General features: G+C 53.1%; 8 protein-coding genes across 8 annotated transcripts; 4 read left to right on the forward strand and 4 right to left on the reverse strand.

The window, feature by feature from the left end:
• Positions 1 to 1253: 1253 nt before the first annotated feature.
• On the reverse strand, positions 1254 to 2810 carry N7459_007474 (transcription initiation factor IIA large subunit; the record flags this gene model as incomplete). The annotated part of the gene is made up of 4 exons (XM_056946642.1): positions 1254 to 1293; positions 1347 to 2287; positions 2548 to 2649; positions 2793 to 2810. 4 exons carry the CDS (start codon positions 2808 to 2810, stop codon positions 1254 to 1256), a joined length of 1101 nt encoding a protein of 366 aa, XP_056798641.1.
• A 781-nt stretch (positions 2811 to 3591) lies between these two features.
• N7459_007475 (uncharacterized protein) lies at positions 3592 to 3999 on the reverse strand (the record flags this gene model as incomplete). Its single annotated transcript, XM_056946643.1, has 1 exon — positions 3592 to 3999. The coding sequence occupies one exon, from the start codon at positions 3997 to 3999 to the stop codon at positions 3592 to 3594; it is 408 nt and encodes a 135-aa protein (XP_056798642.1).
• A 1418-nt stretch (positions 4000 to 5417) lies between these two features.
• N7459_007476 (WD40 repeat domain-containing protein) lies at positions 5418 to 7307 on the reverse strand (the record flags this gene model as incomplete). The annotated part of the gene is made up of 1 exon (XM_056946644.1): positions 5418 to 7307. One exon carries the CDS (start codon positions 7305 to 7307, stop codon positions 5418 to 5420), a length of 1890 nt encoding a protein of 629 aa, XP_056798643.1.
• Positions 7308 to 7904: 597 nt separating this feature from the next.
• N7459_007477 (Kelch motif domain protein) lies at positions 7905 to 10150 on the forward strand (the record flags this gene model as incomplete). Its single annotated transcript, XM_056946645.1, has 3 exons — positions 7905 to 8094; positions 8173 to 8259; positions 8319 to 10150. 3 exons carry the CDS (start codon positions 7905 to 7907, stop codon positions 10148 to 10150), a joined length of 2109 nt encoding a protein of 702 aa, XP_056798644.1.
• A 1171-nt stretch (positions 10151 to 11321) lies between these two features.
• On the forward strand, positions 11322 to 11774 carry N7459_007478 (alpha/beta fold hydrolase; the record flags this gene model as incomplete). The annotated part of the gene is made up of 1 exon (XM_056946646.1): positions 11322 to 11774. The coding sequence occupies one exon, from the start codon at positions 11322 to 11324 to the stop codon at positions 11772 to 11774; it is 453 nt and encodes a 150-aa protein (XP_056798645.1).
• A 1341-nt stretch (positions 11775 to 13115) lies between these two features.
• pbs2 (mitogen-activated protein kinase kinase PBS2) lies at positions 13116 to 15048 on the forward strand (the record flags this gene model as incomplete). The annotated part of the gene is made up of 2 exons (XM_056946647.1): positions 13116 to 14591; positions 14650 to 15048. The coding sequence occupies 2 exons, from the start codon at positions 13116 to 13118 to the stop codon at positions 15046 to 15048; spliced, it is 1875 nt and encodes a 624-aa protein (XP_056798646.1).
• Positions 15049 to 16142: 1094 nt separating this feature from the next.
• On the forward strand, positions 16143 to 16922 carry N7459_007480 (sulfotransferase family protein; the record flags this gene model as incomplete). The annotated part of the gene is made up of 1 exon (XM_056946648.1): positions 16143 to 16922. One exon carries the CDS (start codon positions 16143 to 16145, stop codon positions 16920 to 16922), a length of 780 nt encoding a protein of 259 aa, XP_056798647.1.
• Positions 16923 to 17447: 525 nt separating this feature from the next.
• glr1 (glutathione-disulfide reductase GLR1) lies at positions 17448 to 19231 on the reverse strand (the record flags this gene model as incomplete). The annotated part of the gene is made up of 3 exons (XM_056946649.1): positions 17448 to 17881; positions 17936 to 18771; positions 18840 to 19231. 3 exons carry the CDS (start codon positions 19229 to 19231, stop codon positions 17448 to 17450), a joined length of 1662 nt encoding a protein of 553 aa, XP_056798648.1.
• Between the last annotated feature and the right edge of the window lie 1542 nt (positions 19232 to 20773).

Genomic DNA, 20773 nt, shown 5'->3' on the forward strand with positions numbered 1-20773 from the left:
TTCATCGTCTTTTCTTGCTCGATATCCCTCGCCGTTCCCAGCGACCCATCATCCGGGACCTGGTAATAGAGCCACCTGAGCGATCAAGACCTCAGCAAGACCCGCCTAGAAGACTTCCAGTTGCTTTATCACCGCCTGGCACATACCGGGCTAAGACGGATAGGGACCAGGGAAAGGGAGAACCGTGTTCATATCGTGCGCTCTTGCATGCTGTTTCTGCGTTGATGCACGGGCTGGCTTTTCTTTTTGCTTTGCGTCGTTCAATCACTCGACTGTGTCGCGTTCCGATGATTCGTTCTGCTCTGCTTTAATTTGATTTGACTCCATACGACTCGGACTCTTCCCTCAAGGATAAGACTCCGCCTCGACCGGGCCGCCCGCGAGGAAACCAAAAGAAAATATGGACTCGGGGGCTTGGATGGATTGGGATTTGAGAATGATATGCTAGTTATGTGTTTCGCCCATGATGCTATTTCTCCGGGCCTGGATGCTTGTTCTGTTCACTTTCTGCCCGCGGCTCGATGGGCGCGTGGGACAGGGACTGCAACTGAAACTGCAACTACAAAAAAAGTGTGGTTCTCTGGCGTCTGATCGTGTAGATATGGTTTGTCATTGTCATTGTGTTTCGTTCTGTTTGAGCTTTTGATACACTTTTGGCTTTTTGTGTCTATGTCTATTGCTTCTCTTCGGATCTGTTTGATTGCTTCCTTTTTTTAATTATTTCCTTCGCCATTGCAATTGCTATTCCATCGACTCGGTAGCGTGCGCCTACTTGCTTTGCTCGCTGAAGCCAGGTAAACATGACTCGGTAGACTTGGGTAATTGGATTCATATTTGGTGATTGACCATTTCATTCTAGTACATAGGCACAGGGCGTCGTGCGTGAAGGGGAAACAGGAATCATGTAAAGCAGCCCATCCTCACGTATAAGCGCCGTGAGTCATCGGTGACTCGGTTTGGAGAAAAAGACAAGGCATGAGGCATAAACAAAATCGAGGAAAATGGTCTTCTTCCGGCTCTGGTTAGTAGAGGAGGGGAGGACAAGGGGAGAAATCATGAAAAGGTCAGAAGTTTCGCTTGCACCAACCATTTTAAGAGCATGACAAGGGTACTGGTTTTCGGTTTCGTGCGGTTGAGCACTCAATAAGAACGGAGAAGGGAGAAAGAGAGGTATTACAGACCGAACGGAAAGATTTCATGAAGGTCAGGTGTATGGGTTAATGGGGGTGGGCCAGGAGAGTGACATCTCCAGTCTACCACTCGAATTCGCCTTGTCCCTTGTGGAAGACGTATCTGTTCCATGTTAGTCAAGTTTGGAAATAGAGTCTCTGGGAATCTACACTCACTCCTTCCCCCCGGTGGTGAGGATGCCGTCCTTCAAGGTGCACTTCCACTTGTTCTTGACCCGTTGAACCTTGTCATAGGTGCAGAGCATGACCTGACCTTCCGATTCATCGGCATCGTGATCCTCGGCAATGAGGTCGTCGGGATCATCCAGGTCAGAGTTGATGGCATCTTCGTCAGCTTCCTCCTTGGTGTCCTCGCCAGCACCGTCGTATTGGCCAGGTACTCTGGGCGGAGCTGAAAGCGAGTCGACGACGTTATTTAAAGGGGCCTCCCGCTCGGAATTTGAAGGAGTCCGGTGCTGATCCAAGGGACGGAGTAAGCCGCCAGCCTCTAGGCCTTGCATCTGTTGCTTGAGATAATCTCGTAGCATGTGGTCACCATGCCCGTTCTGAGCAGCCTCTCTGCGCCGTGCTACCTCAGCCTTCCAATCAGATAGGGCATCATCGGCACCATCAGTCTGGCTGGGGCCCATAGAATAGCCCGACTCTTGCTTGATTTGGGGCATTTGACCATTGGCCGCATGCATCTGTTGGTATGCATGTTGCCCTTGAGCTCGAGACTGAAGTTGGCTAACTGAATGAGCCGCAGCGGCACCGAACTTCTGCTGCATATGATTTACAGCGCGTTCACTAGCCGACTGGGTATTCATCGGTACATGCATGGGGTTGTTCATGTTAGGCAACCCGGGCTGGCCATTAGTACCAGGTTCGGCCTTTATGTGAGGCGCCCCCATGGGCGGTGCGACTGAAGCAGGAACCGCTGCAGGGGCGGGACGCGGCATAGAAACAGGGGGGACATGTTGCGGTTGGGGAGGTCGAGGTGCATTGGATGGAACGGTTGCCTGAGGAGGAAGCACAGGCGCTTGCGGGGTCGGCTGTGGAGGCGGAGGGTCCCAGGGGAAATGAGCGACGTTAACAGAGGACAGCTTTTTCTGCCAGGTCTGTACTTATGCAATTAGCATCAATCGTAGAGATGGTGTGGGCAGACCAGTGTGCGTCGGGATTGTCTTGGCAGCCTAAACCCTGGCGGGTAGTGGCGGGCAGCATATAAAAGAGAGCCTCATAGTCCGGCCGTCCCCCATAAGCACTGCCTCCCGCACCACCTCGGACTCCCCCGCTTTTGGCCGCCACCTCCAGCACCACCATGCCAGACGCCCAACACATCGAAATCAATCACCATCCATCATGAAATAGCACTCACCTCACGCAGGTCAACTAGCGTCTTTTGATCGACACCGCTTTCTTCGAAATCGACCTGGGAAGCGTCGCAGACCTCCTGAATCACCCGCTCAAACACCACGCCCTGTGGAAGAGACTGATGTCAGCCAGAACTTGCAAGTCAAGACTGCTTTTTGCTCTCAAAAAATGAATGGCACGTCGGGCAATGCAGCAGATTGTTTTCTCTTTGCGACCGTGTAGGATAGGAAGTCGCGAGACCGCACTTACGACTTGCTGGTTCGACATGGCTGGGGCAGAAGGACGGCGAAGTTGGAGTAGCGGTGGGACACAGGGGTGGTGCAATGGACGGAGAGATCTCAATATGCACTGCGTTATCAGGGACTTGACCTGAGAGCGAGGCCTTGCGTCACAACGGTTGCGGCCGTTGGAGCGGTGATCGATAGGACCTCTCAGGAATCAGTCACTCAACCTGACACTCCTTGCCAGATATGTAGCGCAGAAGCACAGGTAGCAAAGCAAAGAACCACTCAGTCGAAACTGAGAGAGCGTAGATCGAGGGGTGGGCGGGATGGGCAGATCTGGTGATGTTAATGAAGGTGAAAGTCGATCTTCCGCGGTCGAAATCCCTCCGGGGCTCCAGTTCCCGAGCGCTTAGTCAGCCCAAGGGTACAACAGCCCTGGCTTGGAAGTTACTTTGAGCAATGATGGAGCGATTCCACTACGCAATCATGAGCTCTCTGAGTTTGCATTCTTAACAGAAAGATTTACTGCCTAAAAACATCGACCTCGCCAAATCAAAGATTAAAAACTTTGCAAAGGAGTAACCTATCCTTCAGGTTGGATACGATAGTGTAGCGCCGGAGTTGGTGAGCTACTTCTTTGTATCTTATCAAGAAGAGTCAGTTCACAGGTCCGCCAGAGCAACAGTGCCGATCACATATCCCATCCCACTTGACTAGTATGCAGATATGTCCTCCACCTCTCCATGCGTTCCATCCGAGTTCTGAACAAGGTGATGCTGTTCGTGGTAGGGTATAGAACCTCCTTGACACAATACTGGCCAAGCTCAAAGTTGCTTGATGCTCTGAATCAACGCCTCTCGAACATCCGGAGATCTATCAGGACCCACTGTGGCAGGCTGGTCATCTTGCAAATCAGCTGCCATAATCATGCCTATCTGACTATCCCTAGCTGGATTGATTGAGTCCTCAGTGTTCTCTGTGAGATCATCCGGCAGTTCAGAGCCACTGACACAACAAGCAAGGGTCTTGAGAGTTAACTTGTCTAAATAGGCACCCTCCGGCGGCCAGAATCTCTTTGCCTCGACCTTCTTGGTAACATCGGCGAGTTGCAGCTTCTTTGCCTGCAGGTACGAGATGATGAACCGGAAGTATAAGTATCGGCGACGCGGACGATTATCGTTGATTAACTGTAAGACCTGTCCATCTAAGTCCTGTTCAATAATTAGCGACATCCCTATATGATTACTCTATGAGGGGGAGTTTACCTTCACCCTGGAACCATCCAATAAGCCGGGTTTAATATCGGAATCATCACACTCGGTAGTGAGCTGTCCTCATCGGAGGAACTTTCCAGTTAGCTTCAGCATCCTTGTCATCAGAGCTGAATATCGGCAAGCGTCAGAGGCTAGAGTGGCACCTAGCAATCGACTCCCGGCTAGCGACACCACAGATTCTAGCTATGATGAATACATGCGTGCAGCAAGTGAGGAATGAGGATTGGCATAGAAAAAGTCGTCCGCAGTCGCGTGATGTTTCCTTCAATCCGGATATTCCTCACTATTCGAGCAATGCGCCCCCGCACACTGTTTATTTATCGCAGGCCAATCTGGCCCATTTTGGGCATCCGTCGAGCGACAGGACCAATTGCAAAACATTAAGTGTGGTTGGAAGCACAGAAGCGGCCCAGGATTTGACAGCAGCAGCCCTATGCCAGGGCGCCAATGCCTAGGTAGGGGTATTGAGAGGGTGATAGGAATCGAACATATAAAGGGATAATGGATGATTATATACACCCCTAAGCATCATAATGCACCGTACCCCTAAAAAGGGATTTTTATAGCAGATATATCAGACAGAAGTACCTAGGTACTTAATAATACTGTTTCTCAACAGTAGCTACTCATATATCTACTCATATATCTACTCATGTAGCTTCTTATTAGAACCAGTGCTACAAGACAGTCTAATAAGAGGATAGAGGGATTAGAGTAAAGAAACCAGTGACTTAGTTCTGAGTATAAACGAATTACTGGAGTGCTATCTCTAGATGGGTAGGGGTGTATGTGTGGTACAGCGGCCCATATAGACCATAGGTGTGCGTGGTACATAAGACCATAGGGACCATATGTGTGGTCCCTGCAAGGGCTGGGGTCGTAACACTACTCATGCATTATAGTAATAATCCCTAAAGACTAGCCCTAAAATAGTATAACCCTCGAAAAGTTCTAGCATCAATCGAATTTCGGAGTAAAGAGATTTGAGGGATTTTGCTAGTCTTGGCGCACTTAATTATAGTGGTATACAATCAGTTTAATTCTGCTTCAGAAAACCGTTCGATCTACTGGGGCTTCGGAATTAAGGGGGGTACAAGCTAACAGGGAATCACTGTACCACCATCCCGCCTTGGGGAAGTACATAGATTTAATGAGCGAGATTTGATGTTGGGGTGAGAAGATAGGTGGATAATACGCAAGAATAAAATTTGTACACTCCTTAAACCGAATTAGATACAACACCAAGAGAACCGCAGTTAGCCCGAGTAGCCACCCCATTACTCCAAAGAAATTTATGTCCCAGTCCATTAATGCTCGCGAGATCACCATGAACCGAGGGTATCAAGCAAAAAACACGACTATGCAACAATCTTGCTTTACCGGATGGTCATTGACTTGGTGAGCTGAGCCTTGCTGCCAACGCCGCCTTCCCGCGAAGCGGATGCACTGCTGCCAGCCTTGCGCTCAAACACCTTCCAGAACTTCAAGCTCTCGTCGGCAGCTGCAGTGGCAAGCATTTGGCCATCGGGGCTGAGGCTGCTGTGGAGAACACGAGTCTCGTGAGCAGGAATTTCGACATTGCGCACCAGGGTTGGGTAGCTCCAAATGCTGAGCGAGTTGTCAGGGAAGCCACTGGAGCTGACAATCTCCCGGTAGTGGTTACTCCACCGAAGGCTGGTAACCTGGGAGCCAGTATCAATGCTGTTGGTGCGGGCACCAGTCGTAGTGTTCCAGAAGTGGATGTGACGGTCATAAGAGCCGCCCCCGGTGGCGAGCAGATTCAATTGCCAGGGGCACCAGCTAAGGGCCTTGACAGCAGCACGGTGATTGGTCTTGGTGAACTTGGGGGCGCTGAGAGAGCGAGCGTCCCAGATGTTGACCAGATTGTCGTTGCCGCCAGTAGCGAGCTGGGCGCCGTCGGAGCGCCACTCCAGACCACAAACTTCGGAAGTGTGAGACACAAGCTCAGCGACCTTGTGCTGGGCAATGCGAACATCGTGGTTGAACACGAGACCACTGCGAGCACCGGTTGAAAGAGTGTGCTTAGACCAGCCCATAACACCCACGCGCGAGTCATGGCCGTACATGCTGCGCAACTTACTGCCCTCCTCCACATCCCAAATCTGAACTTCACCAGTTCCAAGACCAACACCAACGTAAGCACCATCCCCGCTCCACTTGACACTACTAACGTAGGTGTCAGGAGAGGTTTCCAAGAGGCAGCTGACGGAGCCTGACTCGGCTGACCAGACATAGACGTTGCGCTCAAGACCAATGGCGACCTGATTGCCGGAGCTCCAATCCAACAGGTTCAAGTAGTAGTCATCCAGCAGACCCGGAGCATCTAATACCCGCTCAGGGGCAGTCTGGACACGGCGTCGGAATTGGGCAGAGTTCGACTTGGCAGGCCGAAGCGGACGGTTGTACTGAGCGCGAAGATCAATAGGCTTCGACGACTCTGGAGGAGGAGGCTTGAAGGCAAGAATCCGTGTGTTCAAGTTCACACCACAGGCATTTGCCAATGATGATTCGTAGGCAACTGCATCGGGCGCTGGTCGAGTGTAGTTTGACGACTCGTTATCTTCCAGGCCCATGTTCTCCAAAGCGGCAGTCAGGTCGTCCTCTGCACCACGTCCACTGATGTCGAAAGCACTGGCAGCCGAGGCAAGAACACTAGATCCCTCATTGCCGCTGGTCTTGGGGCGCTGGTTCTCCTCCGGTTTTGCCGTACCGGTTGTAGCAAGACCCTCACTCGCAGTGCGGTTAGGAATGAAACGGTCTCCCGCGTTGTGAGCAATGCGCACCGTAGTCTTGCTGGGCCGCGCCCGGCTAGACACCTCGCGGCGACTGCGCTCCTTGGCGGGAGACTGACTGGAAGAAGGACCAGTACCAGTCAACGACCAATCTGAGACACCCAACTCCAGGTGCTTTGGCGATTTCCGAGTGCGCGCAATGTTGGACTTGGGCGAGTCACGGTGGGATCGGGAGGACTTTGGAACTGAAGACTTGGAGACGTTTGACTTTGGCGCGGAGGATTTGGTAAAGTAGGAAGAAAGGTTGCCTCCGTACACAGACTGGCTCTTGCTGCGGCCCTCTTCTCCCTGGCGAGGAGGCGTGAAGGGCGATTCATTGCCAGAGGCTTGAGGGGTCACCCCACTGGCGTGAGTCCGTGGCGATGGAGTCAAAGGCATGCGGCCCCCAGCGGTCTTTGATGAGAAGAGGCCATGGATGCTCTTGACTGGCGTGGATACCGAAGCGCTCGCCATATTTGCAAAACACTGGGCCGACACTGTTTTTTTTGAGGGTTAGGGGAGATAAAGTGGAACCAGCCACCGAGGAGTAATGCAATGTAAGGAAGTCAATCACAAAGCACTTGAAAAATAGCAGATAGGTGAAGAACACCAGAGTAGGGGGGGAGCAGTGTGCAGAATAAATAGAAATCTACTTTCTACTATGAAGCTGCTCGCCCCGGCAACCGTTACCTCAGGTACGGCGGGACTAGTCCCAATATGGGTTAGTGCTGGCCACACATGACATGCCGGTGGCTTCCATTTTGGGCGTTGATCGTCCGCGCAAAGGAAAGAGCGAACCTGGGAATAAACAACCCTCATCGCCAGCGCCATCAAAGAAGTGTGGATGGCGGGACATTCTATGACGGCTGTTGTGTCTTTTTTATCTTCCCATTCTCGGTCACTGATCTCATTTGTACAATCTACCCGCCTCGCTGCCTGATGGCGGGACTCACTTCACCCCACCACTCCCCGTTCCACCAGGACCCACCCGCTCGACTTCCGCCAGCCTGGATCGGGCCTTCAAGAGCCTCCAATCCGTCCACCCCTGGGAGTACTCGTTCGATCCTCTCGATGCAGCACCAGGACGCATATCTGTTACCGGCCAGTCCCGCCGGCGGTCGCCCGCCCAGTACAGACTACCGTCCAAGTGTCCGGAAAGCCCTTGGCCATGTCCCCGCATGTCTGGTCAATGCCTCGGTGACGTATTGCGGTAGCGACCGCATTTATGCCTTCGGAGGCTTTGACCAATTCACCGACGAAGGTTCGCCTTCTCTGAGCGGTCTCTCGCTCACCTCCATCGCCCCACAACGAGGCTAATGAGGCTAATGCACTCTCGCAGTTTACAACCACGTCCTCCGATTGGACCTGAATACATTGCGATGGGAGCTTGTCGATAACTATGGTGACATCCCGGGTGTTCGCATGGGTAATCACCGTGTCCCTTCCACCACGCCTTCAGGGTCTAACGCCTCCAAATTCTACTAGGACACACCGCTACCCTCTACCAGAATGACAAGCTCATTGTATTCGGTGGCGAAAATGAACATCGTGAGTACCTCTCCGACGTCGTGATCCTTGACCTTCAAACCTTCACCTGGACCCTTCCCGACATCAGCGGCTCAGTTCCACGCGGAAGAGCACGTCATGCGGCTGTCATTCATGACGACAAGCTCTTCATCGTCGGCGGTGTAACTGGGGAAAACAATATCATACTGGATGACTTGACCTACCTGGATCTACAAACGTGGACCTGGTCCCGAACGTGGAGTTTTACAGCTCGATTTGACCATACTGCGTGGGTTTGGGGTAACCGACTTTGGATCTTCGGAGGATTAGGCCCAAATATGGAACGCACAACCGATATTTGGTGGCTTGACCTCAAAGGTTCCCCGTCGCTGACCGGAATCACTACTCCTCAAGGTACCGCAGGCCGCCTGGATCTACGTATTCCGTTAACTCATCTTTCAGACATGATCTCTAGTCCATCACAGCAGATATCGCCCCGTTCCGGGATTTATGCTGCCAACTCCGCTAGTGTCCAGGTGCGCAACTTTGGCCGTCGGAAGCCTCTGGCTCCCGGCGCCATCTCGTGCCTGCGCTTCCATTCGGGGCCCCATGTGCCGGCTCTGTTCTCTGGTACTCACTTCCAGTCCTTTGCATCGGGGGTCCTTCTTGACTTGATTACGCCGTCCGAGACTGTGCGGTCCCACGACTGCAACCTCTCGGCCCTTGAACTCAATTCGTTGCGCTGGCAACGATTGGCCGATGGCCAGGAGATATTCCGGCCCGGATACCGGTGGCACTACTGTACAGTCAACGATTCAGGGACCAAAGCATGGTTATTGGGATGCAGTCTTGACCTAGCCAATGCACCTGGTGCAAGTGACGAAAATCATATGAGCGAAGTTCTTTCAATCGACTTGGAGAAATACGGCTTGTTAGGCAACAATCTGTCGGCCGAATCTCCCGAACAAGATGCTTCCTGGACAGCTGATCACTCGGGGCATTCGCCGGTGTCAGGACTCGGGGCTGACCTTTCCTCTGTGTTCGACCAGGCCCCAGAATTGGGCAGTGGCACTGACTTTACTATCACCGCTATTCGTGACGATCACGAATTCTCAGAAGACCTGCTAGGTCCACCGTCTGGGTCCCCGTCGCAATCTGGGCCTACATTCGTTGAACCTAACCCATCGACATCGGTCCCTATTCACGTTCACAGGATCATCCTACAGCTGCGATGGCCACACTTCAAGCGCCTATATTCAGCCCAGATGGCGGAGTACCATACAAAGCGAATGCATGTCCCAGAGCCGTACTCGGTCGTCCGCGCTTTCCTGTACTACCTATACACGGATAGTATCGCGGGTCATCCCGAGTATTGCTCGAGTGTGATCGACGTCGCTGGCATGCTGGTTATGGCGAATCTCTACGATATGCCCAAGCTTCGTTTGCTGTGCGTGAATCGACTCAGCCGTGAGCTTGACGTGGACAACGCGGCTATCGTTTGGGAGCGTGCGGGAAGAACCAATGAACACTGGCTGATGCGGCGAGCTGCTCAGTTTTGTCTGACTCACTGGGGTCGGGTGGTACGGACTGAAGGTTTCAAGTCCCTCAGCCATCAGAGTTTGATCGACCTCTGTGAAGTTGTCGATACAGAGGGCCGCATCATCGCAGGCCCGGAGTTAGAAATGGTTGGCGCCTTTGGAGCAGAAGGGCAATGCGACCGGGATTTGAAAAACTCCCGGCTACGTTTAGGCTCCACGGCTGATGAGATATCAGAGATTGATGGAGACGACGAAACTATGGAAATGACATGAAATGAATCCGACGCGCATTATTCTTTCGGAGTTTAGGGTTTGATGAAGGAATTGTGGGGGCTGCTTCTTTCTTGCATTTATGGGATCTACATATTCTACACTGTCTGAGTCTAGGTTGCAGTGTCTGGGCTACTGCTCCTGGTTGAGGAAAATGGGCTTTGCTGTGTTGGGAAGCTTTCTACATTTCTTTGACTTTGACTTGGGTACCTTATCTTCCGCAAGTACTGGAGGAAGGTGGCCGCAGAATTCGATATGATCACCAAATCTCACCAGCAAATTGACGTCGTTGAGCATCCGCTACATGCCACACTAATTGATCTACCTAGCACTATCTCCCCACATTCACTCCCGTGGCCATGAGAGTGTATCGCAATATCTGCGTTGATTCGAGACCTTTTGGCCGAATATATTTGGGAAGATCTTCATCAAGTTCCCGGCTTATGTTACTACAAGGATCTTGGCATTATTCATCATTCACATCTAGTTTTACAAATAGACACCTTTGTTCGGGTTGCCCGGTTTGTTTGCTGCGATGAGTATTCCAGGGTGAGCAATCAACGAGTGTATGAGTCAGTCAAGATGACGTGATATGGGGGTTCTAACCAACCAATATGTACTGTAGAGCGGGGATTCTGCGTGGCGACGGGAGTTTGCACTTCTATAGCGTTGCAGAAACGTCAAATCACACCGCTGAGAGAGCTTGCAAGAGTGGATAGTGATGTATGTAGTAAGATGGACACTAAATGAGGCTTCAAAATACCCGAACTCGGCCAGCTGGATAAAGTTCTGCTTGGAACCTCGCTCCATTGCCTCTCAGTATGACTCCTCATTCCCAGGGCCCTGCAGACCAATATCTTCAAAACCAACCCTCAATAATGGGCGTGCTTAACAAGACTATCTAGCTACCTAAGTGCGGCATCAAGGTATTCTAGCGTGAACAAAGCCCGGCGTCCGATGCTCCCGTTATCCTCCTAGTTCATGGCTATCCATACTCCTCGCACCAATACCGCAACTTGATCCATCTTTTCGCAGACAGATATCGTTAGCCCCAGACCTCCCGGGTTTTGGCTTCACTGAAACACCCGCGAGCTTCGAGTATACCCCCGACGACCTGGGCACCACCGTGGAAGAATTCCTTGATGAACTCTCGGCAATGTCTGGACACCCGTCAATGAGCTCTGGGCCAGCAACAACGCCCCCCGAAACCAGAGCCAAAGTGGCCCGGGTCATGTTGAACTTGGAAATGAACAAATTCTTAGGGTTTCAGTATGAAGACGGTAGTCCGGGTCTGACTCGCATCGCGCCTGAATCATATTACCTCGACAATGCACTCATGGAGCGTCTGGGAAATAAAGAGATCCAGGTGGATTTCTTCAATGACTACAAGAATAATGTGGCCCGGTATGGCGACTTCCACCAGTATTTCCGCAATTCCCAGGTTCCCCTCCTTGCGGTCTGGGGCAAGAAAGATGAAATCTTCATGTCGCGAGGTGCCGAGGCGTATAAGAAGGACCTGCCCAATGCTGTGGTTAAGTTGATTGATGCTGGCCACTTTGCAGTCGAGACAGATGCGAAGTATATCGCGCAGGAGATCTTGGCGTTCCTGAGCAAGAATCACATCTAAATGAAGATATATAGATGCGTAATATTCTTTGGGTGCTGCGTCATGCCCACCCTGATTAAGAAAGTAAATATCTCAATATTGAGGGCTGTATTTGTGGTTTCATCGAGGCGTGGCGCCTCCCATTTAGGGACATAGTATCACTATCTGGGACGGGTAAAGCTGGGTCAGGGAAACTATTTATCGGAGACTCGCACAGTCGGATATATCTGCCGACAAGGGACGAAGAGGTTTAAAGAAGATAATTCCCACAGCTATGGCGGCTAGTGTACCTGGCATGAGCTGGAGAGTGAAGATCCACGATCTCCGCGCCTCTGGGGAAAATGCTACACCTGTGCTTCATGACTCATGTACTGACGATTTCTCCCACTCCGGATACACCCAGACTTGGTCTTGCTATTCGCAGGCTTGGCAACGGGCAGCTAGCGAACAAGAGGCATGAGTCAGCCCAGTTGGGGCCCCGAGTACGAGAATGTCTCCGAGAAGATGGCCCCAGAAGTGCCCGGATCGGATGCGATTAGAGTGGAGCACTTGTGTCAACGACTCTGTACTGGACAATCGAGGCTTGGCTGCACTCCGACCGCAAGGAGAATGGCGACACAAAAGGGCAATGCCACTTGCAGCCTCGTACCAGGCCCTGTTTAGGCAATTTGCCCCAGCCAAAGCCGTGGCGTGTCGACAGGGACAGCTTCGGGTTGTTTCCAGCCTAACAGCCGCAGTCCCGGTCGTGGCGTATCGATTGTCAAATGAATCCTCGGTACGCTCCGGGGGCCCTGGAGATTGGGAACAGCCACAGCCACTGCGAAAATCACGGCAAAGGTGAGCAATATATGGCTATTCCGCGGTGTCAAAACCTGCTTTCCGGTCGGGTATGCGCTCTGATTGGCTGGTCTGGCCGCCCGGTTGGAGATACGCTTCTGATCGAGGATGGAGACACACGGGGTGCGTGATTGCGAGGTGCAGTGATGCAGGTAAAAGGGTGGGGAGCATGGTGGGCTGGGCCAGAGGCGTCGAGGGTGTCGAGAGGAGAGAAAAATCTCGTAGGAAAATCGTAGTGTCGGCGGTTTGGATGCTTTGTAGCTGGTCACTTTCCCCCCACCTTATCGGCCTTGACCTGCTGGCGGGAGCGGGTGACTTCACCTTGCGATTCCAACCTGGAATTCTTCCTGCCCCTCACATCATATCTGCTATTTACCCTCGCCTTCCCCCGGCTTCATCCCTCCTCTCCCTTTTCTCTTGGACAGCGCCGACGCCCGGTGCAGCCGAGTCCAAGACGGCATCCTCACACCAATTGCACCGGCCCTTGTCGGTCCGGCTTCATCCCCCCTAAAGCCTCTTCACAGCATGAGTGCCGACCGTGATTTCGCGGCCAAGGCCGCCGCCGCCGAGGATGACCGCAGTCCCTCCAGCACCGAAGGCCTGTCCCCCGTTACGCCGCTTCATCTTTCGAACCCGTCTGTCCTTCCGTCTCGCGATCCCGCCGCCGGCGGCATATCGGCCTCGTCCACACACCTGGGACAGATCAACGCCGCACGGCGGGGAGCCGAGACTCCGCAACGTCCCCAGGCGTCGATGAGTGCACAGGGAGCCGGAGGATTAAATCAGGACATCATGGCCAAAATGAAAGCGTTCTCTCTCTCCCGACAAGGTGCCCCGTTGCCACATACCACCTCTACTGGAAAAATCCCCACGGCCCAGGAGGCTGGCGCAGGCGGTGCTCTCGCCGGCCGCCTGCCGGCCGCCCCTCGTCCCACTAATCCAACCTGGTCTTCATCTCCCGCGATTGCGGCAGCTAGCCCCAGCCCAACTTCGCCGAGGCCTGGAGGACTGGCTGCCAAGCGTATGAAACCTGGTCTCACGCTGTCCGGCATTAGTGGCAGTCCCCCACCAGCAGCGAATGGGTCGGAACCGAAAAAGGAGGAACAAAATGGCGAGTCGGCCTTTAGTAAATATTCCGAGTTTATTGATACGAAGGCGGGCACCCTCAGCTTCAAAAACAAGGCTATTCTGCATGGAGGAGGTGTCGAATTCTCCTCGGGCCACAGCTTCAAGATCTCTCTCGATGAAGTGGACCGACTGGATGAGTTGGGCAAGGGAAATTATGGAACGGTCTACAAGGTTCGACACAGTCGCCCACACCTTCGAAAACCCGGACTGGGCATGAGTGGAATTGTCAGTCGACCATCTGGCCAAGACGCCCACGGACAAGAATCAACCAGTCCTGACAGTCTGTCTGGGGTGACCATGGCAATGAAAGAGATTCGGCTCGAGTTGGATGAAGCGAAGTTTGCACAGATCATCATGGAGCTGGATATTCTACACCGATGCGTGTCCCCGTTCATCATCGATTTCTACGGGGCATTTTTTCAGGAGGGTGCAGTCTACATGTGCGTCGAATTTATGGACGGCGGTTCGATCGACAAAATCTACGAGGGTGGTGTGCCCGAAAACATCTTGCGCAAAGTCACCTTGTCCACCATTATGGGACTGAAATCGCTCAAGGATGAGCACAATATCATTCATCGGGATGTCAAACCGACAAACATCCTGGTCAACAGCAAGGGCCAGATCAAAATTTGTGACTTTGGGGTGAGCGGGAACCTCGTTGCTAGCATTGCGAAGACCAATATTGGCTGCCAAAGCTACATGGCCCCTGAGCGCATTGCTGGCGGAGGAATGCAGCAGTCAGGAGCATCGAGCGGTGGGACATATAGTGTACAGAGCGACATTTGGAGTCTGGGATTGTCGATCATCGAATGCGCCATGGGACGATATCCGTACCCACCAGAGACATTCACAAACATTTTCAGCCAGCTACATGTGAGTGTCTTTTTTATTCTTCTACATGGAAATGGTATACTAACATCCACGGCAAAAGGCAATCGTCCATGGTGACCCTCCAACTCTCCCGGACACTGGTTATTCGGACGATGCGCATGCATTTGTTCGTGCCTGTCTGGACAAGAATCCGAAGAATCGACCATCCTACAACATGTTGCTGCGTCACCCATGGCTTGAACCACTCATGCGTCCACCAACCGAAGCCGATACTGGAGCCGCGCCTCCACCTCCATCGGAAGCGACACCTGGCGAACAATCTCCATCATCCATGACTGAGGATAAGGAAGTCGCAGAATGGGTACACAAGCAAGTCAATCTTCGTAAGGAAGGTCATTTGCATGATGTTGAGAAACCGGCCTTGCATGCCGTGGCTCTGGACAAAGTAGCCACAAGCCCAATTCACGGTGAACCCCCCATCTCGTCAAAGAAAGACTGAGCTTCCCGCCTTCTTTCTTACATGAGACACATTTATGTTTTTCACCAGCGGAAGATAGCCGTCCCTCGATCTATCCCGGGGCACCCACAACGGCGCAGGCGCCATTTTGGCTGACGACTTGGATTGCTCTCGACTCAACGGTTGCCTTCTCCAGTCTTTAGCACGCCCTGTACCTTCGGCGAAAGATTTGGCGACCATGGCTATCTGTGACTCTGTCATTGACATACGAAGAGACGTCAGTACGGGATCCGTGAGGGTTTGGAATGTCGATAGTCGGCAAATATTTGTCTTCCATGACCTAGACATCTAGCAACGCGAAGAATTCGGGCATCTGAGCGTTCATAATGGGCCATACATGATGTGTTTACGATAGTTCCGAATACATTAGCATTTGAGCAAGCCTTGGTTTGTGGAGTAGGCTGGGATAACAATCACATCGACTATAGTACCTAGGTAGAGTACGAGATCCTAGATCCTGGCGGCTATTCAATGAACAGCCATGTGAATGCTGGTGAACACCCCGTTTGGCTGCACCGATACCCTCTTGCAATAATAGACATGGTGAGGTATACACGTAATACCAAACCGTCTTCAGAGGTTTGTCAAAGGTGCAATATATTGGTATACTTTCCCAATGGTTGTCGAAAACCCTCATATTGTTTTAACCAAGCAATCTATTGAGGCAATTGAGTTGTAGGTCCACAAATCGAAACGTTTTGTTAGGCCCGTAGTTACAGAGGTACGTGGTATAGAGGGAGGAGACCACGAACATTGCAATCAGGGCTCCTAGGCTACTACTTCATAGTAATCCGTATACCCCTCCACTATTATACTAAGACGGTGTCTGTGTAGCCAAAGTGGGTTCCCTCTAACATGACCACGCCCTCTCGAAATGGAACGGCACCACCCAGGCAATCTTGCTAGCAAACGGAAGTCATCCTTCGCTCCCAGCTCTGCGCTGACCAACGGGGGCCAACATCTTAGCACATCCAACGCCCAATCACACAACCTCCTCTATTTTTAGAAAGCAGCTACACTCACTCCAGCTGCGCTCGCACACTAACTAGTGACCGCTTGCACCAACCCCGGCCAGCATGGGACAAAAGGCGTCCCTCCCCCAGTCCGGCACCACAATCCAAGTCATCGGGGCCGGCCTCCCACGCACAGGCACAGCGTCCTTCAGCACGGCCCTAGAGATCCTCCTCCAGGGCCCCATCTTCCACTGCGGAACGCAAGCCACCTTGGGCCCCCCTGCACAGATCAAGACATGGATTAAGATCCTACGCCAGTGGCTCTCTGGCACCGCCACAGACAGACATGCCATGCTCCAGCTGCTGGAGCGCCAGCTCGACGGCTACGCGGCCATCACCGACTCGCCGGGCTCGCAGTTCATCCCCGAGCTGATGGAGCTCTACCCCGAGGCCAAGGTGATCTGCACCGTGCGCGATCCCGCCTCCTGGGAACGCAGCATGGACCAGGTCATGACCCTGACCATGTCGTGGTTCCTCCGCTGGGTGCTGCTCCCGCTGCCCGGCATGCGCTACTTCATCGAGTACATCCACCTCCTCGGCGACCAGTGGTATCGGATGTATGACGAGCCGCTGCCGACGAGCCGGACGTACCACCGCCACCTCGCCTGGCTCCGGGAGACCGTGCCTGCGGACCGACTGGTGTTTTTCGATGTCAAGGATGGCTGGGCGCCGCTCTGCCGTGCTCTCGGGAAGGAGGTCCCAAAGGACCTGCCTTTCCCGCATGTCAATGATTCCGACGCGATTGAGAAGATTGCGAGATTGCATGTTCGGCGCGGGCTTGCTCGATGGGCGGTTCTGCTTGCCGTTGCGGCTGCGCCTGTCGCGTGGCTGTTGCGCCGGTAGAACAGACGATGCCACTGGGTTGTGGCCGATGGGCGATAATCTGGATGCACTAGTAACTACCTCACGCGTTGATGATACTCATTGTCTCGTTTCATACCCTGGGTCGGACGCTGTTTCTGCATTTTGAACTCTTGATGCATCCCGGGCTGAGGCTTGTCCTCGTTCGAGGCTACGCAGGTAGATATCTGCAATCTATTCCATTCTCTCCGAGATACGGGGTTCAGAGAAGCTACAGGTAGGCAGTCGGAGAAAGACCATGGATAGCTTGTCCAGGGCCTCCAGGATTGTAGATGGTCTGTATCAATCCGAGCCCGAAACAAAAGATAGTTCAGTTTGTGCTCAATTCTTGCCTTGGATGTATTTCAATCAATGGGCACTGCAGACGAAGGGGGCTCATGGAGTGTCAGAACGAATACGTCCGCGGGAAACGGCCAAGAAACTCAAAGTTCCCACATGTATTTGCTCTAGCTTGTCATCTAAGTGAATTTTGATTATATATGGTACTTGCTCTCCATCGCAGTCGCTTTACCGCAGAGTGACCAACTCTTCAGCGCTGGTCGGGTGGATAGCAACACAGCTGTCGAAATCTTGCTTGGTAGCGCCCATCTTCACCGCAACACCGAAACCCTGTAGCATCTCCCCGACGCCGAGACCCAAGATGTGCAGACCAATGACCTTCTCCTGGGGCCCCGCGCAGATGATCTTCATCTCGGTCGGGTTCTTGGTCTTCTCCTCAGGAGGCATGAGGCTGTGGAACATGTCGGTGAACTTGGTGTGGTAGACCTTGATCTTGTCATCACCATATCGTTGACGAGCCTCGGGCTCGGTCAGACCGATTGAGCCGACCTCGGGGTGCGAGAAGACGACGGTTGGGATGTTCTCGTACGAGAGCTTGGAGGACTTCAGCTCAGGAGGACCAAAGATGCGGCTACCGAGGTGGCGGCCAGCGGCAATTGCGACTGGAACGTGACGTTAGTGTACGCTTTCACAATGGAATGATAGTTGGAGCTCACCTGGAGTCAATTCGGCCTGGCCAGTCACGTCGCCAAGAGCATAGACACCCTCAACCGAGGTATTCTGGTATTCATCCACAACAATGTGGCCACTGTGGTTAAGCTTGACGCCGGGGATGTCCAGGTGCAGGTCCTCAACTTCAGGAGCACGGCCCACAGCCCACAGAAGCTCGTTAACCTCCAGCTCGGACCCGTCGTTGGTGATCAGTTTGATCAGGCGGTCCTTGCCCTTGCCATCGCGGATAAGCTTGATTTCTTTGAAGCCGGAGTGATGACGGTGCATGTGGACCCCGGCAGCTTCGTACCGGTCGGTCATGGTCTTCTGGATCATGGGATCGAACTTGCGCAAGAAGTGGTCGCCGCGGATGAACATATGAGTCTCAACGTTCACTGCGTTCATCACTCCCGCCAGCTCAACGGCAATATAGCCCGCGCCCACTACGGCAATCTTGGGAGGGAGTTCCTCGATTTCAAAGAAGCCATCACTGGTGATGCCGTGCTCCGCGCCGGGCACGGTGGGGATATTAGGACGACCGCCGGTGGCGATCAAAATGTGCTTCGCCGTGTAACGCGCGGCGCCGGAGCCATCGGCGGCAGCCACCTCGATGACCTTGGGCTCGACAAAACGCGCGCGGCCATGGACGAGATCAATACCCTCACGGTTCCAGTTGCGCTCGTAGATGCCATTCAGCCGCTTGATCTCAGCGTCGCGGGTCTCCTTGAAGTGCTTGAAGTTCATAGGGATGTTTTCGGGGATTTCGTAGCCGTAATACTTGCCAATGTGCAAGGTCTCGTTGATGGTGCCGAAGTTCCAGGTCATCTTCTTGGGAACACATCTGTTGATGCCGGTTAGCACCGCGGCTCAACGGCCCTGCGCAAATAGCAATTTCAGTTTGACACCTACCCAACATTGACACAGGTGCCACCGGCACGACCACTTTCCACAATCAAAGTCTTCGCGCCATACCAGCCAGCTGCGCGGCGAGCGCTTCCACTGCCACCGCTACCACCGCCCAAGACGATGTAGTCGTACTGCTGAGTCTCCACGGGAGCCATTGTGGACGAGGTTTGGCTGAGGGAAACGGGGGAAGAGGAAGAGAAGTGTCGGGAGATCGAAGAGAGACGGGAGCCCGGGGCTATTGAGGGAGGAGTGGGTGGGCGGTTGATAGTCGCCAGGGTTCGGTTCACGGTCGGCTGCGGACCGGTATGAATATGTTTTCCGGCGGGACACCGGGTCAGGATAGAGCCGCGAAAGCTGATCCGGGATGCGTAGGAGGGGAGGGAGCGGGAGAGCATGGAGAGGAAAGGAGGGGATGGAGGGGTATTTAGTATTTACAGAGAGGGGAAGATGTCAGAGCTGACAAAAAGACGTGACGATATCGGGCTCGGCCCTCGATGCGCGCGCCGAGAACGACCGTCGACCGCCGCGCAAGCACGTGATGTCCCAACGCAGTGACAAGATGTATGTATGCATATAGTTACATACTGTAGTTATATTTGTAAGCCACGAGCTCGGCCTTCCAAGGACGTCTATATATGTGCATCTGCCCGGCCAACTTCAATTATGATGATAGGAATGACTAGGAGACCGAATAAACACCGGGAGACTGAATAAACCACCGAAACGGTCCCAAAGTGTGGTCATGTACTTGCTCATAGCGAGGATTAATAATAATGCTTATTGATCTTGATTAGTATATCAGACAGAGATCCAACTTAAGATAGATTGGAAGGAGATACCCGTAGAGGGAGACAAGGGAAGGGCAGTGGACGGGGACAATGCGGCCTCTCCACGGTGGAGACCACGCTAGAAAACGGTGGCCAACACTTCATGATACCCGCCGCTGATATGAAAACAACAAGGAGATGCCCAACGAGAGAATGTGACTGAGAATGACTGCAATAATGAGGATGCAGCCTCTGCAAGCAAGATGTTGAGGTGAAGGGCCGGGGATCTTGACCGTATAGTAAAGGTGGGGTCATGAAGACGGAGGATGATATGAATAGTAAGGTGGCGTCGCGGTCAGTGTTTTGTTTGACCATCCCAAATGACAATGCGCACTATCCAAGGCATCATATAGCGTATGACCGGGTAGGATGGTTGCGGTTGGGAGGCTCCTTGTGCGGGCCATGGCGCAGCTATAACTCCCGTTGCGGGGTTCATTGCAGGCGGAGGTTCATAGCATCAAGAGCAAAGCGAGACGATGCGTTGAATGGGATAGCGGAATCCTTGGAAGCTCCAAGCACCCGTAGGCATCTTGCGCCGTCCTCCTGCAGGGCTAGAAGACCACCCAAGCGGCATTGTTGGCGACCATCTGCCTCGGACTGTAGTTGAGGATGTCGGGTGCTTGAAAATAGGCACAGTGGTTGGGTCGAGTACTTCATGAGGCAGGTTGGCAACTGTCCTCGGACAGGACATAGAGACATCCTAAGCATCAACATCCAAGCCTTTTCTCAACAGTTCCGTCATCTGATTGTTTGGTTGGGGGCGGTGCCAGGCGGTTCCGGACAACGCAATCGGACAACTAGTGGGAGTATGCGATGACGGCGAAGGAGATCAGGCAGATGCAGAGCGGAATGTAGACACTGCGGTCCATATCGGCGGGATTCTCGGAGACGCGCTTCATAGCTTGGGGTGATTTGAAGAAGAGAGGAATCCCCAGGCGGGGGAGGCCCTTTGTTGTCGGAGATTATCTAAGCGTTGGGCCTCAACAATCCCACCGCGCAGCCGATTGGATGTATCGATCGCGGGGCTACGTGGACTCGACCAAGTGGAGAGTGACGAATATTCATATGTAATAATAATAGCCCGAGGCACACTGCTAGAAAGAAGGCGCT

This window comes from Penicillium hispanicum (genome assembly GCF_028827665.1).
Source record: "Penicillium hispanicum strain IBT 35686 chromosome Unknown utg000006l_segment0_segment0, whole genome shotgun sequence".
Classification (NCBI taxonomy): Eukaryota; Fungi; Ascomycota; class Eurotiomycetes; order Eurotiales; family Aspergillaceae; genus Penicillium; species Penicillium hispanicum.